Below are 19,338 nucleotides of genomic sequence, written 5' to 3'. Positions count from 1 at the left end.
TGGGAAAAATTGATTCGGTTAATGAACTGCCTTCTGAAACGGATTAATTTCGAGAACCGAGGTACCATTGTATTTGTAAATACTTAGCTGTTGTCGTTTATATTTAAAACAATGGTTTAAACAATGTATTACGTAAAATTTTTTTAAAAGTAATGCTTTTTTTCACTGTGTCTGTGAAAATTTTGTGAAGGAAGTTGACGTCATCAAATTGTAAGAAGCGAAAGTGTGTAGATGAAAACAGAAATTTTAAGCCAGAGTGGGCGGAATATTTTACATTCACCGTTAAAGGAGGTAAATCTTTATATATTACCTGCAACGTGTTACTCAGTCATTACAAAGCCAGTAACTTGAAACGCCACTATGAAACAAATCACAAAAACGTATCGTCTGATTATCCACCTAAATCATAATTACAGAAAAAAGAATTTAACTGTGTTAAAATCATCAATAAATAGCCAGCAGATACTGTTTACAATGTTCAGTAAGGAAGTTGATACAACGAATGTAGCTAGTTTTGTTATATAATGGAATATTTCTCGTACTAAACGCCTATATTATCATGGTGAATTTGTTAACAAGAATATCGCTGAAGTTACTGCAGTGTCACTTTCAAATAACAAAACTTCAGTGATTAACAGCACAACCAGTAGCTTCACGCCACACTAAAGAGAGACGTATCTCCCAGATCAGCACTGAAGTCGCACGCGAAATGCAAAATGATTTAAAGAATTCTCTTGCATTCAGCTTAGCCCTTGACGAATCTACAGTCATACAAGACAACTCACAACTGGCGGTATTTATTCGTTATGTTTCCTCTGATGTAACTGTGAAAAAAATGTTGGACTTTCTGGCACTGAAAAAAAACAACTCGTGGTGTTGACATTAAATATGCGTTTGACAGAACAAATACTGATATTCCACTGGGTAAACTCGTCAGTGTGCAACAGATGTAGCACCTGCAATGGTGGGGAAAAATGAAGGATTAATTGCACTTATGAAAAGTGATCCCAGCTTTACAGAGTTTCTCCCTGTTCACTGTATTATTCATTGTGAACATCTGGCAGCCAGGTACTTCAAGCATGATATATTGCTTGATTTCTAACCAATACAAACTGAGAAAGACAACAATAAAATGTAAGCATAATATTATTGAATATTTGCATATAGTAACTAAGGAGACGAAATCTTAAAGTAAGAACCGAGCTGTGCGAAGAAAGAACTAAATTTTATAGTGAAAAGTTTCTCACCTTGCATTTCATGGGTACTTCGACCAGTACAATTTGTAGGTATAAAGTTTTGTATAAATATTTTAATTGTATATTCACATAAGATCATTCGATAAATCTGAATTAAATTCTTGAAATAAGAAACAAAAGTTGCACATTTTGGAAATATCATTTACGTTACTCTTAACTCTGCCAGAGGCTTAGTAATTAGTGTTAGCGAACACTGAGCTGTTTTAGATAGCGTGATTCTGAAAACTTTTAGAAAAGTGAAGGTTTCTAAGAAAAATAAAGATTTTTTTACATCAAGTACTGCAGGGGAAAAGTATTCGGATTGTGCTGATACAAACAGTAATTTTTTATGTATTAACTATGGTACCGTTTATTGAAAGAAGTTTTCTCTTAAACTTCATTTCTTAAAACTATATACACTGAATTTAAGTGGTGGAAAAGAGAAATAAAGACCTTTAGCTAGAACTGATTTACTCTGATTATTTATGTTACAATTACTTAGGTTAACAATCAGGTCGCCAGGATGAAACTAGGAATGAACGCTATTAGTCAATCAATTCAGCCTCAAATTTTGAACATGTTCACGTCGAGGAATTTGTCTTCGGTCCACTGGTACCACTTGTTTAGTACACCGGTGTATTGAACACTGGTAACAACGATCGTAAGGTAAGTAGAGTACACATTGAACTGTTTCAGTAAGTTTGTGTGTGTGTGAATGAGTTGTTGGTGTGTAGTGATTTCTAGGTGCCTCTCTTCTTTCACTGCTAAATTACGGACGACTAGTGAAGATAATCCTTGGGTAGCTTGGAGCCAAATTTAAAACAAACCAACAGTCTCTTTAGAGAAATTTGATAAGCTAACGAAAATTTTGGTTTGGTTCTTTAAATTGGAGAAACTTTGGAATAACGTGACGAAGCTTGAATTCTGAAAAAAAGCAAATGTCAAGGTTTACTTTGACATTTAAAGTAAAATGTAAAAATAATTATAAATCTGTACGAACAGTTTTACTCAAAATTTATAATTTTGTAACATTTATTCAATGTAAGTCACAAAGAAATATGAAATCCATCCACACTTTCATGTTTGTTTACATGTGACCAGATTATACAGTAAACAGTTAATATTTTAAATTAATTTTAACCTCTAATCTCAAAGTCTATGGATGTGTTTGTTAACAAATCTTTATTACTTGATAGACTGAACAACCACCAATGAAGACCGACTTTCAAAGTAGCTGTAGTCAACATCTGAATGTGATTATTTTATGTATACTGTGTGTGTTTGTTTTGAATTTCGCACAAAGCTACTCGAGGGCTATCTGTGCTAGCCGTCCCTAATTTAGCAGTGTAAGACTAGAGGGAAGGCAGCTAGTCATCACCACCCACCGCCAACTCTTGGGCTACTCTTTTACCAACGAATAGTGGGATAGACCGTCACATTATAACGCCCCCACGGCTAAAAGGGCGAGCATGTTTGGCGCGAAGGGAATGATGCGAACCCGCGACCCTCAGATTACGAGTCGCACGCCTTAACACGCTTGGTCATGCCGGGCCATCGTATACTGTGAACCGTGGTGTCTGCTCGTCAGTTCATCTATCTTCTGTATATGACGGGCACTCCTCGTGTTGAGTGTGAAAAGCTACGGATGAAAGTAAAGTTCAATATTAACTATTTACATAACTGTAGAACAGGTATGAAAAATGTTGACAACAAACAGGACGTTCTACACTAACTTGTTATGAGTTAATAACACTATCATATACATATCAACATGTGACGTAACGGTGTGTTATTGTTGAATGGTTCGTAATAGAACGCTTCTCATACAAATGTGGAACATTAAACAGAAAAACAAAACCCATTTAACACATTTATTCTAGAGTGTCACACTATCGTATAGTGTTTTTATCACTGCGAGTAAATTAATTATCCTTTCAACTTTAAACGTTTTTTTTTCTCAGCAGCATCTATTTGTGTACTTTAACCTAATCATAAAACATTTTATGGTTCTCTCTATTTTTATATTTCATGTAATACAAATATACATATAAATCTTCAGATGACCAGTATGACTTTTCACATATCAAACTTGTTATTCTGAGATCTTCACTAACAAATTTACACACGTGATCGTGAAGAACGACCCTTTATTTACACTATGTACAACTCCTTAACTAAGTTTAAAAGGATATTTTTATTTTTATAACTCAACTTTTAACGTCTTCTAACTTTTCCCACTTATCCCTCACCAGTTTTATATTTCTGTTATTTTCATTCTATTTCACTTACGTCATATCTTTACAAAACTGATTCACCAGTATTGTTACACCTCCAACCAATACAAACTGTGAAAGACAACAATAAAACGGAACCACAGTATTAGTAAATATTTCTATACAGTAACTAAGGAGACCAGATATTAAAATAAAAACCAAACGGTGCGAAGAAAGAACAATATTTTGGATGAAAAGGTTTCTCACATTGCATTCCAAGGATACTTCGACAAGTACGATTTGTAGGCATAAAGTTTTGTGTAAATATTTTAATTGTATGTTCACATAAGGTCATTCTATAAATCTGAATTACATTTCTGAAATGAGAAACAATTACGTTACTCTAAAACCTGAGAGAGGCTTAGTAATTAGTGTTTTAGATAGCGTCGTATTGAAAAATTTAGAAAAAGTAAACATTTTCTGAAAAAAAATCATTTTACAGAAAGTACTGCAGGGGAAAAGCGTTCGGTTTGTGGTAATATAAACAGTAATTTTTTATCTGTTAAATGTGGTACCGTTTATTGAAAAAATAAGTATTTTAAGCTCCATGTCTTAAAATTATATTTATAAATTACATCAATAAAGATGTAATCAAACCTTCAGTTTTAGTACAGGGGTGGATACAGGATTTTTTTTGGTAGGGGAGTATGATCGACTAAGTAACAGTGAGTTAAACCTGACCAGAAGTAATTTTTTTTTTTTTTACTGCAGCGTAAATTTCATGAAATTCATTTAGAAACAAATAAAAGAAACATATATGACTATGAATTTTCGTTTATTGATTTTATTCCAAAATATCAAGTTACAAGCAATCGTACACAATTTTGGTATGGTCAGTGTGGGGATGCATCCCCTCTGTATCCATCCCTGGTTTACTCCCAGTGAAAGTCGTGTTCTTGTTACAAGGACAGTACTTAAAATTCTGTTCTATAATAAACAAAGGTTTGTTGTACGTTTTGTAATTATTTTTGTTTTATAATTATCTGAATTTAGAATACCAAAGTGGGAATCTTATAGATTTTTGTCTATATACTGTGATGGTTCACCTGGTGTATCATCATTACTAACAACAACTTAATATACTGTGATGGCTCACCTGTGACCATTATTTTACTTTCATTGGCTGTAAAACAATTATATCTCTTGCTAGCTGTATCACAACACTGTCAACCTACTAATTTTGAAATAACATTTTAAAATGAAACTTTGTGGAATGGATGGCAACTGCCTGTTGTGGAGACACAAGGGTAGAGGACGATGTTTCAAAATCTTCCGCCTTTTCGTCTTCAGGTCAGTGTGCGTGTGTATAGGTATTGTCAGTCTTTTATAGTGTCCCGGTGGTTTGTGAAGAGCGTGTTATGACTGATTGGATTGTCACTGTTTCTCCACAATCCACCAGGACACTATAAAAGACTGACAACATCTACACACACACATACTGGCCTAAAGACAAAAATCGGAAGATGTTCAAAACGTCGTCCAAAACACTTGTTTTTCCACCACAGGCAGTTGCAGTCCATTCTTCAAAGTTTCATCATGAATACTTTGCCTAAACAAAGAATGTTTTAAAAACTTCACAACTTTAGAAAGTAAAAAAAACATACAATTAGTAAAACCTTAAACAAATATTATCAGTATCTTTAAAGTTTGGATAGGGTTTCAGATTCAAACTGAAATAACTATTAAAACATCATGTGTTATTGTTTATGAACAACACTGATCACGTTTAACTTAAAGACAATTACTTATGAAAAACTAAAAGGAAGAGCTGGAGTGAAACTATTAGTTAATGTTTAATAACGTGCACTAATATATACTAACAGTCACTTGTAAAAAATAAGGCATACTTGAACATGAACTTTGAGTCTATGAAATAGATTCAATAGAGGCTGTTGACAAAACTTTGAACTCCATACATTTCTTAAGGTTGTCCCTGCAGTTACCCATTGTTTGGAATCTATTCTTTCATGTTTAATAGGAACTCCACACTGAAAAGTATATACATATATGTATTAAGTTTCCTTATTTTGTAATTTTTCACTAATTTATAGCTGAGTATTACTAAGAAAAAAATTTTATACATTAAAAATTGTCTTACCACCTCTTAATTTTCTTATACAATTTTAAAATGGTTTCATTTTAAAATAACATGATCAAAACATATTTTTCAGATTAAAATTTAACTCTTCAAGTACAGGTGTGATCATTTTGACCAATCTTGTAACCACCATGATATAGCTTTAAATTTGCTGAGTGCACCTTCATGAAATAAAAAAAAGAAGTAAATATTACATGCTTATTGTACACAAAAAGAAATCACATTTTTAATAAAGTATTTTTATAAAAGTTCTGAGCTTACAACAGCATTACTAAGTCAGTCCAAGTACAAAATGATTTTTTCATGTTAGCAACAAAATAATATTTGATACCTGTGATGGAGAGAACACAGATAGCCCTTTGTGCTTGATAACAAACAACATTTCTGAAATGACTTTATATTATAATAAAGAGTAATACACTATTCATTTCAACAACCACAGCTAATACCTTACAAACCTCCTAGTCATTTAGATTTAACAGAAAAGCAATTAACCCAGTTCTGTGTAAAAAAATGATCAAATTACAAGCATGTACAATCAAATTATAGTACTACTGATGCAATATCTATAAACTTTGTCCACTCAGAACCCTTGGCTAGAGCTTTATAATAACCTGCAGGTTTAACCTATAACACATTTGAATTTTGAAAATGCCTAAATTAAAGCACACTTCTTCAGCTCAGCAGGTTAACAGCCAAAACCAGGAAAATATGTAGTCCTAAAATAAGATCCATAAATTAATATACAGTTGACCAAGTAAGAATATGTCTTTTCATATAAATTTCTTTAATTAATATACAGTTGACCAAGTAAGAATATATCTTTTAGTATACATTTCTTTAATTAATATACAGTTGACGAAGTAAGAATATGTCTCTTAATATACATTTCTTTTAACGTTTCAGCCTATATCAATTTATTAAAAATATTTGAAAATAACTTAAAAATATAAAGTTAAAACACTAATCAGTCAATACTTAAAGGAGATGACGAAATGTTCATAAGAAACGTTAATACTTAAAGGAGATGACGAAATGTTCATAAGAAACGTTAATACTTAAAGGAGATGACGAAATGTTCATAAGAAACGTTAATACTTAAAGGAGATGACCAAATGTACATAAGAACGGTTAATACTTAAAGGAGATGACCAAATAAATGCACATAAGAAACGTTAATACTTAAAGGAGATGACCAAATAAATGCACATAAGAAACGTTAATACTTAAAGGAGATGACCAAATGTTCATAAGAAATGTTAATACTTAAAGGAAATGACCAAATGCACATAAGAAACGTTAATACTTAAAGGAGATGACCAAATGTACATAATAAACGTTAATACTTAAAGGAGATGACCAAATGCACATAGGAAACGTTAATACTTAAAGGAGATGACCAAATGCACATAAGAAACGTTAATACTTAAAGGAGATGACCAAATGCACATAAGAAACGTTAATACTTAAAGGAGATGACCAAATGCACATAAGAAACGTTAATACTTAAAGGAGATGACCAAATGTACATAAGAAACGTTAATACTTAAAGGAAATGACCAAATGCACATAAGAAACGTTAATACTTAAAGGAGATGACCAAATGTACATAAGAAACGTTAATACTTAAAGGAGATGACCAAATGCACATAAGAAACGTTAATACTTAAAGGAGATGACCAAATGCACATAAGAAACGTTAATACTTAAAGGAAATAACCAAATGCACATAAGAAACGTTAATACTTAAAGGAGATGACCAAATGCACATAAGAAACGTTAATACTTAAAGGAGATGACCAAATGCACATAAGAAACGTTAATACTTAAAGGAGATGACCAAATGCACATAAGAAACGTTAATACTTAAAGGAGATGACCAAATGCACATAAGAAACGTTAATACTTAAAGGAGATGATCAAATGTACATACGAAACGTTAATACTTAAAGGAGATGACCAAATGTACATAAGAAACGTTAATACTTAAAGGAGATGACCAAATGCACATAAGAAACGTTAATACTTAAAGGAAATGACCAATTGAAAAACTTTCAATCCAATGATAAAACTATTACCTCAATTCATTTTTAAGGATTATGTCTAATAACTTTTTATCAATATTTGGTTCACTTACTGTTGCAGTGAATGCTTTACAAATCTCATAATCAGTTTAGAACTTGTACATTTTAACAGTTATAGAACTGATAAAAAAAATCTCTGTAACAATGAAAGTTAAAATTATTTTTTATTCCACTTTTATGAAACAAGCAAAGTTTATCAAGTAGAGTAAAACAGTTATATAATAAATATGATGTTATAATTATAACAAAAAACTTTGCTCTAATTAGAATGATCAGTTGTAAAGAAAAAAGTTATACAATTACCACATTAGGTCTGCTATCTTTTATAATCCTCTTGTTGGTTTCTAGATAGTTGATATTGTACTTCTGAAAGAACTTCACACATTCATCCTTTAAGTAGTCTAAAAGGGAAGAGTCTTCATCTTGTATTTGGTCCCACAGACGCAAGTTCTCCTTAATGGTAACTTCTTGGTACTCTTTAAATTGACGACAACAGTGTTCTAACTGTTCTTGGAATAGTGGTGGTAAACATTCCAAAGGAAATACGGCATGACTACCATACTGCTTTCCTAGATAAAAAACTAGCAACATGAGCACAAACACTGTTCGAGTTTGATATACATTGAAAAACAAACACAGTATGTGTACCATGTTCTAAAAACAATATGAGCAAAGTAATCAACTATGATAGACATTCCAAACTACTATACTACTGGATTTATTATAAAACGTATCACTAGTTCTGAAAACAGAGCCAGTTACTAACAGTTATTTGTAAGATATCAGTGATAAAAACCATATTCACAGCTAAATGGTTGAGAGCAACAACAGTAGATGTCAGTAGTGGCTGTATACAAGATATAAATGGTAAAAACCATGTTCATAGATACAGAGTTGAGAACAACAATAGACGTCAGTAATGGCTGTAAACAAGATATAAATGGTGAAAACCATGTTCATAGATACAGAGTTGAGAACAACAACAGATGTCAGTAATGGCTGTATACAAAATAAAAATGGTAAAAACCATGTTCATAGATACAGAGTTGAGAACAACAATAGACGTCAGTAACGGCTGTATACAAAATATAAATGGTAAAAACCATGTTCATAGATACAGTGTTGAGAACAACAGTAGGTGTCAGTAATGGCTGTATACAAAATATAAATGGTAAAAACCATGTTCATAGATACAGTGTTGAGAACAACAGTATGTGTCAGTAATGGCTGTATGCAAGATATAAATGATAAAAACCATATTAGGACTACAGGGTTGAAAAACAAGAACAAGTTAAAACCTGAATTTCACATTTTTGAAAAATGGATTTTATGCACAATTAAAATCTAAAACACTAATATTCCACAACTGACAGAACACTAAATGCCTGAAAAGTAGATGTGCTGCTGGCCAAAATCTTAAGGCCAATGAACATAAAGAAAAAATATGCATTTTGCATTCTTAGACTCAATCACTTATTTGAATAGAGCTTCAAAAGATGAAAATAAGAAAAAGGAAAATAAAAAAACAACTTTTTTAGCATTTAATATGGAAAATGTGAACACTGAAATTAGCCTAAATACTAGCTGGTCAAAAATGTAAGACCATACCAAAAAGAAGTCCTAAACAGGGTAGGAAATGCCCAACAAGAGGTCTCAGTAGTGAGTTGTTGCTGTCATTGTGAATAACTGCAAACATTTGCTTTGGCATGGTAGATATAAGCATTTGCAGAAGGCTGGCTGGAATGTTATTCCAAGTGGTGAAGATGGTTTCACAAAGATTATGCAGGATTTGGAATTGACATCCATTTCTATAGACTTCCCTTCCCATCCACCCCCAAACATTTTTAATGGGGTTCAGTTCGGACGAACAAGCTGGATGGTCCAAAAGAATCACGTTATTTGCCATGAAAAAGTCCTTTGTCTTGCAGGCATTGTGGATTGCAGCGTTATCCCGCTGAAAGATCCAGTGGTATCCACACAAGCGAGAGCCTTCAGTCAATAAGGATGCTCTCTCCAAAATGCCAATGTAGCCAGCTGCTCTTTGATGCCCCTGTATGGTTATACATTGTTTCATTTAAGAAGAAAGCACCCTAGATCATGATGGAACCTCCTAAACTGGGTCGTGTAATAAATGTCTCCGTGGGATATCTTTATCGTGCCAGTAACATTGGAAGCCATCTGGACCATCCAGGTTAAATTTCTTCTCATCAGAGAACAAAACCTTCGTCCACTTTTCTACATCCCATATTTGGTGCTTCTCAGCTGTTTTGTGGTGTGGAAGGAAGCATGGCTTTTGAAGATGTTTATGATTTTAAAGCCTTTCTCTCATAGATGCTGTATTATTGTTCTTGAGCTGCATTTTGCATCCGTGAGGGCCTTAATCTGGTTCGACGATTAGCTGGTGTCTTGCTGGACAACCCCTCGAATCCTCCTGTTCAACGCCAGGGAAATTTTCTTGGGTCAACCACTTGAAATTCTCGTTCCGTATCCCTCAGGGTCTTTTAAGAAATTTGCATCAGCAGTTTTACTACGCCCAATCCCACCCACTACAGCACGTTGAGAGAGACCTTGCTTTTGCGCTCAACAATTCTGCTACATTTAAATTCTGTCAACTTTTTAGCCTTTGCCATGTTTTTACCCAATGTAACACAGGAGATATCAGTGGGAAATGTTGACAATGCTAATGCTTGAACACAAATGACTAAATTTCATTGAATGTTTACTGGTTAGCACTTCGTTTCAGTATGGTCTTAATCTTTTGACCAGCTTGTATTTAGGCTAATTTCATAGTGTTCATTTTCCCTATTAAATGCTAAAAAAGTTTTTTTTTTTTTTTTTTCATTTTTCTTATTTTCCTCTTTTGAAGCTCTTCTCAAATAAGTGGTTGAGTCTAACAATGCAAAATGCATATTTTCTCTTTATGTTCATTGGCCTTAAGATTTTGGCAAGCAGTGTATCAGAACCAGAACCAAAGAGTTCTTTCAAATAAAATATGTCATTCCTGATAACTTGCACATTCCACTGACCAATTAAAAACAATTTAATTTATCATCTTGTTTACAAATTGAACACATTAATATTGATAGCATTACAACAGCAAATATTTCAATTCCTTATAATATTGTCTAATTTGTAACATGTATTTAAAATTCAAGAAAATAACAATGTATGGTTGTCACATCCCTTGCCAAAGTCTAAATTTTAAAAAACAGAAATAAAAATTATACAAGTTTTTACTGCAATTATTGAACTTTCATGATATTTTGGTGATTATTCTTACTAAATATGTACATCTAAAAATAAGTAACATCTCAAATTGTTAATACTGACCTGACCTAACCTAAACCTAACCCAACCCAACCCAAACCCTAAAATAACCTTAACTAACCCTAACCTAAACCTAACCTAACCTATCCTGACCTAACCCTAACCTAAACTAACTGTAACCTAACCTAAAACCTTTAACCTAACCTAAACCTAACCTAACCTAACCTAACCTAACCTGACCTCACCTAACCTATACTTTACACATGATAAAAATACAGTATGATTAACATTCATGAACTTATTTAGAATTAACTTAGTTCTTAAATCTATATACGAATGTTGGCAACCAGTATTTGATGGTGATTTCTTTGATAATTTGCAACTCCTGGATGTTAATTTTTAGAGCAATTTATGTATTACTTGCATCTTTATAAACATATTGTTTAACCAACTCTTTTAAGACCAGGAATTTTATATTTCGGAAAACCAAGTATTATTATGAATTTACGAAAATACCAAGGTTTTATACTTGATTTATTTTATATTTTATTGCAGAAAGGCTAAAAACATGTATTACTTGATTCAGTATTACAAAATTTCTTATGAAAGTACTCCACAAAGTCCATGGGAGGTTTATTTTGAAAGACATCCTTTTTGTTATGTTGTGATAATAATGATAACTCAAAGTAGAAGACTGAGAGTTAATCCCCAGGTTAAAATGCACATGAACAAATATTAATAAAACAAATTATCTATTAAAAATTATGACTTTTCGTGTGCAACAGCCTTGTAATGTTCAGTAAAATCTACCAAATTTTGTGAATATACACTTAATATATTAGAAGTTGCTAGTATGTAAACTAATGGGTACAAATAGTTATGGGTTTGGTCCAATGGGCCTAGGCAGTTTCAGTAAAGTTCATAAACTACTTTAAAAAATTATTAACTGAAACATTTACCATGGAATGATAAAATCTTATATTAATATATATTAAAAGTTACAAGTTTAGATTATAATGCTCCAAGTCAACTACCAGCTGACACAGAGCCTTGATTACAGGACCATAGTCCATGTATTGGATAGGCAGAGCAGTGATAGTGCCAGAGCAGATAGACTTAGCTACGGTGTCAGCAATCTCATTCCCACAAATACTAATGTAGCCTGGTTTCCAGAAAAACTGGATAGAAGTACATGTTATAGGGAAATGGGACATTCGGTTTTGAATATTGGGGAGAACATGGTGAGAACCAACATGAAGTGATTCCATGACCAGTAGAGCACTGGCAGTTTGAGTAATGCTTAGTTTTACATAACCCAGGGCAAGAGACATACAGTTCAGCAGTGAACATAGAAGCTGTAGAGGGGATTCTTCGAGCAACTACAGAACCACAACAAACCATGGCAGAGCCCACACAGTCATCTGAGTTCAAACTGTAGGTATAAATGGAAATGGAAGAATGGTTCAAAAGATGTTCAGCAAATAGCAGACAGTATTTCCAATCAAGCATGTCTACCTTAAAGAAGTCATGGTGGGATTGGCTGACCAGTGGATACAGCAATATTATCCAAGAATAAATATGAAAAATTATTTTGATTTTATAACAGTCTATAGCTGCCATTCAATATACCTCATGCTCGACGACTGATGTGAGAAATGAAAGTCATCGACATAGAGCCCATTTGTAACAGTGAGAGAGAGTTGTTCAGTGATGGCATTAATTTTAATACTGAAAAGTGTGAAACATAGAACACAGCTTTGAGGGACTCCAAGAAAAGAATGGGAAAGTGTCAAACCTACTCAAACTTGAAATTGCCTGTCCAATAAAAAGTGTTCAATAAAAAATGGCAAATGGCCACGTAACACATATATATGGAGGTCTCGCAAAATGCTATACCTCCATGTTGTATCATAAGCCTTCTCAATGTCAAAGAATATTGATACAAGATGTTGTATCAGGTGGTCCATGGTTGAGTGTTGTCATCAGAACCCACACTGGGTGGGCAGGAGGAGGTTCTTTGATTCAAAGAACCAAACAAGACAAGCACTAACCATCCTCTCTGAGGTCTTACAGAGACAGCTCGTCAAAGCAATTGGATGGTAGTTTGAAGGAATCTTGGGGTCCTTCCCAGGCTTAGAGAAAGGTAGGACAATAGCCTGGTACCAGACAATAGGAAAAACATTCTCCTGCCAGGTCCAGTTAAAAACAATTGGAAAAATAGCAAGAGAAGAAAGAGGTAGATGGCACAGCATATCATAGTGTACATCATCTGGTCCAACCGATGTACTGCCAGACCAATGAAGGGCCAGTTTCAGTTCCACCAGTGTAAAGGGACGATTATAGTTATAGAGACAATCACCTCAAAAGGAAAGAGGTGATTCCTCTGCACAAGTCTTGATGGCTAAGAAGGAGGAAGAAGAAGGAGAAGTGCTAGATACCTGGCAAAAGCTTTTACCTAGAGTATCAGCGATGCTCAGGGTATCAGTTACTTCTTGGTCATCAGACGGCAAGATAAAGAAGGGGACAGAATTATATTGCCCACAGACTTTTCTAATATTGTCCCATATGACTTTGGAACAGATGGTAGAAGATATGCTGGTTCTGAACTTAATCCAAGAATCCTTTTGGCTTTGACATCTTACCCACCTAGCATGTGCACGGGCCCGCTGAAAAGCAATGCAGTTCAAGAGTGTGGGATATCTTCAGAAAGTATCCCAGGCCCATTTTTGAGCCTTCAGTTCCATGTGGCAGGCAGGATTCCACCATGGACGAGGATATAGTGGAAAATGTGTCAAGGTTTGAGGAATACATTGAGCAGCTGCTTGTATAATACAGTCAGTTGCTGCTGCCGCACAGTCATCTATTGACGGTTTACAGATGCTGACAATATTAAGTTCTGCAAGAGCAGTGAAAGAGGGCTAGTTTGCCTGATCCAGCTTCCATTGGGGCACACTGGTCATGTGGCTTCGACCACAGTCAGTCTCTCTCAAGATTATAGGAAAATCATCACTGCCTCGTGGATTATTGTCAACTCTCCATGAAAAATGGGAGAATAATGAAGGGGAGCAAATTGAGAGAAACAATCACATTAAACATTTTTAATGGTTAAAAAAAAGGCAAATGACAATCTCATTGTATGTGAACTAATTTTAAAATATGATAATAATTTAATATAATATATTATAACACTTGGAATACACAAAAACTTTTCAAAGTCAGAATTCATTTCATCTTCATTTAGAAACTGTGGAAGCAAAAGAGCACATTTATATTAAATCAGAAATTTAGTCTAAACATATTACAAGCTCAATCTGTTTTATAAATAAAATACTATTAGCATGCCAAAATAGTTCCTCAGAGCACTAAACTTTCAAATTAGTACACAGTAACTCCTTTGATTCTCAACGGAAACAAGAACCATAACTTAAAGTTTTGAAGTACAGGAATAGATCTACAGTTTAAATTTTACAAACAGCAAAATAATGTTTTTGTTATTTCAGTGATCCTGAGAAACAATAAAATACAGCATTACATTTTTCTATTGAGGTATACACACCCTGTACCAGTGTGGAAATTACAAGGACATGTGAGTAACCCAACTGTTGCACCATAATAAAATGTTTTGCAACACTGTTGGGTAAATCCACTTGTCGTACCAAACAGCTCTAAATGTCAAGTCAGATAAATCCATTGATAGTATCCAAAGAGTTTTAAAAAAAAATCCCACTTGCTAGATTATAAAAAGGTTGGATGACAGAAAGCATGGACTTGTAAACAATCTGTACACTAGTTAAAGTCACTTCACTTTCTCTTACAATCCTGTTCTTATTGTGTAAGAAAGGATAGTATTTATTCAAAAGTATTCACAGAACTACTAGGATTACTTCATAAATAGAAGAACTGAATCATGGGAATGGGTTAATCATACAGTCTAAGCTCAGTTGAAGTGCACCTTATAAGTTATATTCAAAATTTATTAACTATATGTTAATAAACTAGATATTAAAGCATATTTACAATTAAAAGTTTTATATTATCTGATGTTCATGATTTAATTTGTCAGTTATGTAGCTTTGTGCTCAGCAGCAAACAAAGTAACATTTTTATTACTTGGATAAATAGAATTACCAAAAATAGAGAAAGTTGTTATCTCTATTTGCAATTAGTTTATTATTATATTGACAATTGATTTAGTTATAGTTTTGATTAGACTGTATAAACCTAATCAATGTAAACACTGCTTGAAGATAACCAATTACATTTTCCAGTTCTAAACAGTTCTCTCAGTTGTTTAACATGCAAGTGGCACAACAATACATACTACAATAATGTGAAGAGATAATCTTGAAGTCATTTCCACGTAGACCACAAATTATTTGTAGAATTAGAAGATTATATTTAATAAACAAACAATACTGTCATCATAAACTGAGACAAATACCCTAATAATACAATTCTATTTATATGTATGATGTAACATAGGTTTTTTCCATACCTACTGAAAGAAATCCTCTTATTTCTTAAACATAAAATTCAACTTCCAGAAAAAACTCACTTCCTTCCCCCAAATCAAGTACACAACAGAATGTTTCAAAAATTTACAAACAATCACATTTAAATACTTTTTTCTCCATAACATTCCTTAATTGTTTCTAGCTTCATGATAAGGACAGAAATAGTTGTTCACATTTGCACAAGATATTGAAAATTTGTTTACTGACTACAAAACTTAGTACCAACAGAGACCAATTCTGATTAATTTTAGTTGACAAGTTGACTTGCTCCCAAAATTCTGCTGTCATCCCATGTCTGAAAGCAATGATGAAAAGACAGTAAAAGATCATACTTATGATGGATATCCTGAGATAGTATGTTTCACCATGAGAAACCCATTCTTAAATTTTTAAAATCATAGAGTGTATTTTAATAAGCTAATTAATTTTCTTTGCTCTTACAAGAAAAATAGCAAAGGTGTCACAAATTAGCCTTAATATTTGCAGAACAAGTGTCTAATCCTCCATAAAACTCCTCTCCTGTTGATCTTATCAGTGAAAAAAAAAATTTCAAAATTCATGTTCACTCATTAAACCTTTTAAAGACTTTCTCAAAAGCATCATCTTATCATCACTCTAGTAGGTCTCAAGTCTTTCCAAACATTTGAATTTGTTTGATTTTCATTTTATAAAATTTCACACTAACAACTTTAGTTATACAACATCAATGTACAACCTGTTTCTGTCAGTATATTTACCACAATCATTGATATGTATCAGTGAAACTAAATACATTTAATGAAATTAAATAGTGCATTAAAAAACATCAAACCTAAACCTCTGACTAATTATACTTGTTTGTTATAACTCAAAACCATGTGGGACGATATGGACTCGAGCACCCACACCTCTCTCTCCTAATTTCTAATTCTATATCAATTGCTACTCTTTATTTCTTATGTGAGACTGGCAAATAAAGATAAAGACTGATAGATGGTGTATCCCCACTGCAATGTGGGTCCTATTTCTTCAGTCACCTCCAAAACCTAGGGTAAATATTATGATCCCACACTGTAGCTTGTACCCTGGGATATTTTCAGTCAATGCAGCATTTTTTTTATTCAATTTGTTTTCAAGTTATAACAAACTAACACGTGCGTCATTTTATGATTACTGATATTCCATTTCTGCCTTTACTAATGCATCATTAATGAAAGAAAAGGTATAACTTGTAAATGTCTAGGTTTCCCATTTAAACCCATAAGTTCCCCTGAAGTATATAAACAAGCTTTTGAAACACATAAATATCATAGGTCCCAAAATAAGACACTGATAAACTTAAAGTATAATGGTTATTCTAATCAAATGATGTATACTTTATACCATACTCTACTTCCTACATAATTAAATTTTTATTCACTTCTGAAACTCTTCCAACTAATACTACAAAAACTAATACAATAGTTAAGTTTCATGCAGAATGATACAAAAATATTAAAATAATTAACATCAACAGAGAATGCCTTTAAAAACTGTATAAACCTCACAAACAATATTATAAGTTAGTAAGAAAATAAACATTTTATTAATATTGTAAAAACTTCTAAGTATCAAACATTATCGTACTGTCAGTACAAATATTTAATACTAAATATTAAGCTATTTGTTAGACCTCACGCATGAAACAAGAGCATCATAATTCATGGTTTAATTACAAATACTAAACTAACAAAATTCAAATAATAAAACGATAGAAAAATGGCCCTGTAAATATTATAAACAATATATGTTATTCATTTACTCAAATTATTGTTAATATAGTATTCTGGAATTCTTAACTTACGTTCGACTCGTAATATGAGGGTCGCGGGTTCGAATCCCGTCGCACCAAACATGTTCTCCCTTTCAGCCGTGAGGGTGTTATAAGGTGATAATCAATAACACTATTCGTTGGTAAAACGTAAGCCCATGATTTGGCGGTCGATGGTGATCACTAGTTGCCTTGCACTGCTAAAGTAGGGGCGACGAGCGCATAGCCCTCGAGTAGCTCAGCGAGAAATTCAAAACAAAGAAACTCTTAAATATTACTACATTTTTATCACATTGTTACAACTTCCTTCGCTCATTATTACTAATAACTTACAATATGTACATTTACAACATAAAATTATAATTAAATCTAAGCCTGGTTACAAGAGGCCTACATGTACATAACAAGTTGGTGTGTCACTTCAGTATTCAGATAGCGACATTTGGCTCAAAATCGAATAAGACATCCAATTTCATTCAGTTTGAATTGGATTCTGAGTCATAATCTATCTTTTCTTCAAAGTTTAAGTGTTAAATATGTCCGCATAATGAAGATATTCTAGTAATAGCAGATTAATAATATATTATTAATTTATAAAAAAATTAATTAACAAGAATCAAATGATTAACGCTAATTACAAATTCTAATGACTACACTTACAAATTATATCCTAACTCACGTACGCCGCCTAATCTTCACAACTTTCACCTTTGAATAAGTTTGGCCAATGACAGTCAAGTAGCTTTTGTGACGACTCCACATAGACTACATTTTAAAGAAGCATCAAAAACAAATTAATAATGTGTTTCTTTTGAATAAACCTATTTGTAAAAACTATGTGATTTGAAAACAATTAATAATTATAGATTGTTTTTTTCATTTCCAAACTGTGATACATGTACATACACACACAAAATTTAAAGTTTCGTTTGTTTCAGAAGGTTTTGGCCCGGCATGGCCAAGCGCGTAAGGCGTGCGACTCGTAATCCGAGGGTCGCGGGTTCGCGCCCGCGTCGCGCTAAACATGCTCGCCCTCCCAGCCGTGGGGGCGTATAATGTGACGGTCAATCCCACTTTTCGTTGGTAAAAGAGTAGCCCAAGAGTTGGCGGTGGGTGGTGATGACTAGCTGCCTTCCCTCTAGTCTTACACTGCTAAATTGGGGACGGCTGCCACAGATAGCCCTCGAGTAGCTTTGTGCGAAATTCCAAACAAACAAACAATTCAGAAGGTTTTACGTTAAGCTATTGTTGTTTTGAATTAAGCACAACGATATCCGTGCTCTACCTCACCAGAAACCCGATTTTTAGCCTGGTTGGTTAAGCTATTGTTGCACAACGATATCCGTGCTCACCAGAAACCCGCCACTCTGCAGGCTGGTGGGGGAAAGCTACATTCCCCAGGAGAGGTTCGAACTCACAACCCTGGTATATCCCATAAGCTTTGTCTTCTACGTACTGTACGTTAACCAATTGCGCCACCGGAGATTTATATACGCCCTTTTAATCAAATAAGTTTCTACGCATAGTCGTGATGGAGATTCGAACCTGCGACCTACACATTACTAGTCAAGCGCCTTAACCACCTGGCCATATCGAGCCCAGAAACTTTATTTACCACTTAAATGTTCTCAATAACACATACATGTAATTGTTTCGTGTATCCTGGAGCGTTCCTTAGGTTGTTACGGTGGGGACACACGACTCCTATAGTTAGTTATTGTTTATAAAAGAACTTATTACATAATTATGTGTTGTTTGTCAAGTCCAGATTTATATACACATCTTGAAAATCGAACCTTGTTTACGTTCATTTATAATAGTGTTGGTTTTCAGTGATTTACAGCTACATTATGGCAGGTTACATGATCTGATTCTGTGTAGAATGGGGCATTTCCGAGTGGTGATAATGTTTCTTTCTGTAATATGTTCTCACTATGCACAGAAAGTTGGCATTTTTACATACGTAGATGTATATGCAATATGAAAAAAATGACAAATTTTATTGTACAAGAACTCTAAAGTTAGAAAGCGTGTGTGAATACTGCTAAGAAGAAATTGAACATGGGCTTCGTTTTCTA

The 19,338-nt window shown here is 33.5% G+C and overlaps 1 protein-coding gene across 3 annotated transcripts; it reads right to left on the bottom strand.

Moving 5' to 3' along the window:
• Positions 1–1,637: 1,637 nt before the first annotated feature.
• On the bottom strand, positions 1,638–18,011 carry LOC143242868 (uncharacterized). 3 transcript variants are annotated; one of them, XM_076486466.1, is made up of 5 exons: positions 17,921–18,011; positions 17,294–17,497; positions 7,994–8,259; positions 5,356–5,496; positions 1,638–2,159 (listed from the first exon to the last, which is right to left on the bottom strand). In XM_076486466.1, exons 2-5 carry the CDS (start codon positions 17,343–17,345, stop codon positions 2,052–2,054), a joined length of 567 nt encoding a protein of 188 aa, XP_076342581.1. In that variant the 5' UTR covers positions 17,346–17,497; positions 17,921–18,011; the 3' UTR covers positions 1,638–2,051. The 3 variants fall into 3 exon arrangements, with proteins under 3 accessions (XP_076342581.1, XP_076342579.1, XP_076342580.1); XM_076486464.1 differs by lacking the exon at positions 1,638–2,159 and adding an exon at positions 2,167–2,874; XM_076486465.1 differs by lacking the exon at positions 1,638–2,159 and adding an exon at positions 2,167–2,874 and having other exon boundaries at positions 17,294–17,526; positions 17,921–17,946.
• Between the last annotated feature and the right edge of the window lie 1,327 nt (positions 18,012–19,338).

The sequence above is a fragment of the Tachypleus tridentatus genome, unplaced genomic scaffold (genome assembly GCF_004210375.1).
Source record: "Tachypleus tridentatus isolate NWPU-2018 unplaced genomic scaffold, ASM421037v1 Hic_cluster_2, whole genome shotgun sequence".
Taxonomy (NCBI): domain Eukaryota; kingdom Metazoa; phylum Arthropoda; class Merostomata; order Xiphosura; family Limulidae; genus Tachypleus; species Tachypleus tridentatus.
The sequence above is the reverse complement of the archived record's forward strand: the minus strand, read 5'-3'. Positions and strand labels throughout refer to the sequence as shown.

Coding starts and splice junctions, on each gene's coding strand:
- LOC143242868 (XM_076486464.1), bottom strand. CDS start 17,345: ATGTTTGGTGCGACGGGATTCGAACCCGCGACCCTCATATTACGAGTC. Junction 5,497..7,993: donor AAGATAGCAGACCTAATGTG/GTAATTGTATAA, acceptor TATACTTTTCAG/TGTGGAGTTCCTATTAAACA. Junction 2,875..5,355: donor GACTCAAAGTTCATGTTCAA/GTATGCCTTATT, acceptor TTTCATCCGTAG/CTTTTCACACTCAACACGAG.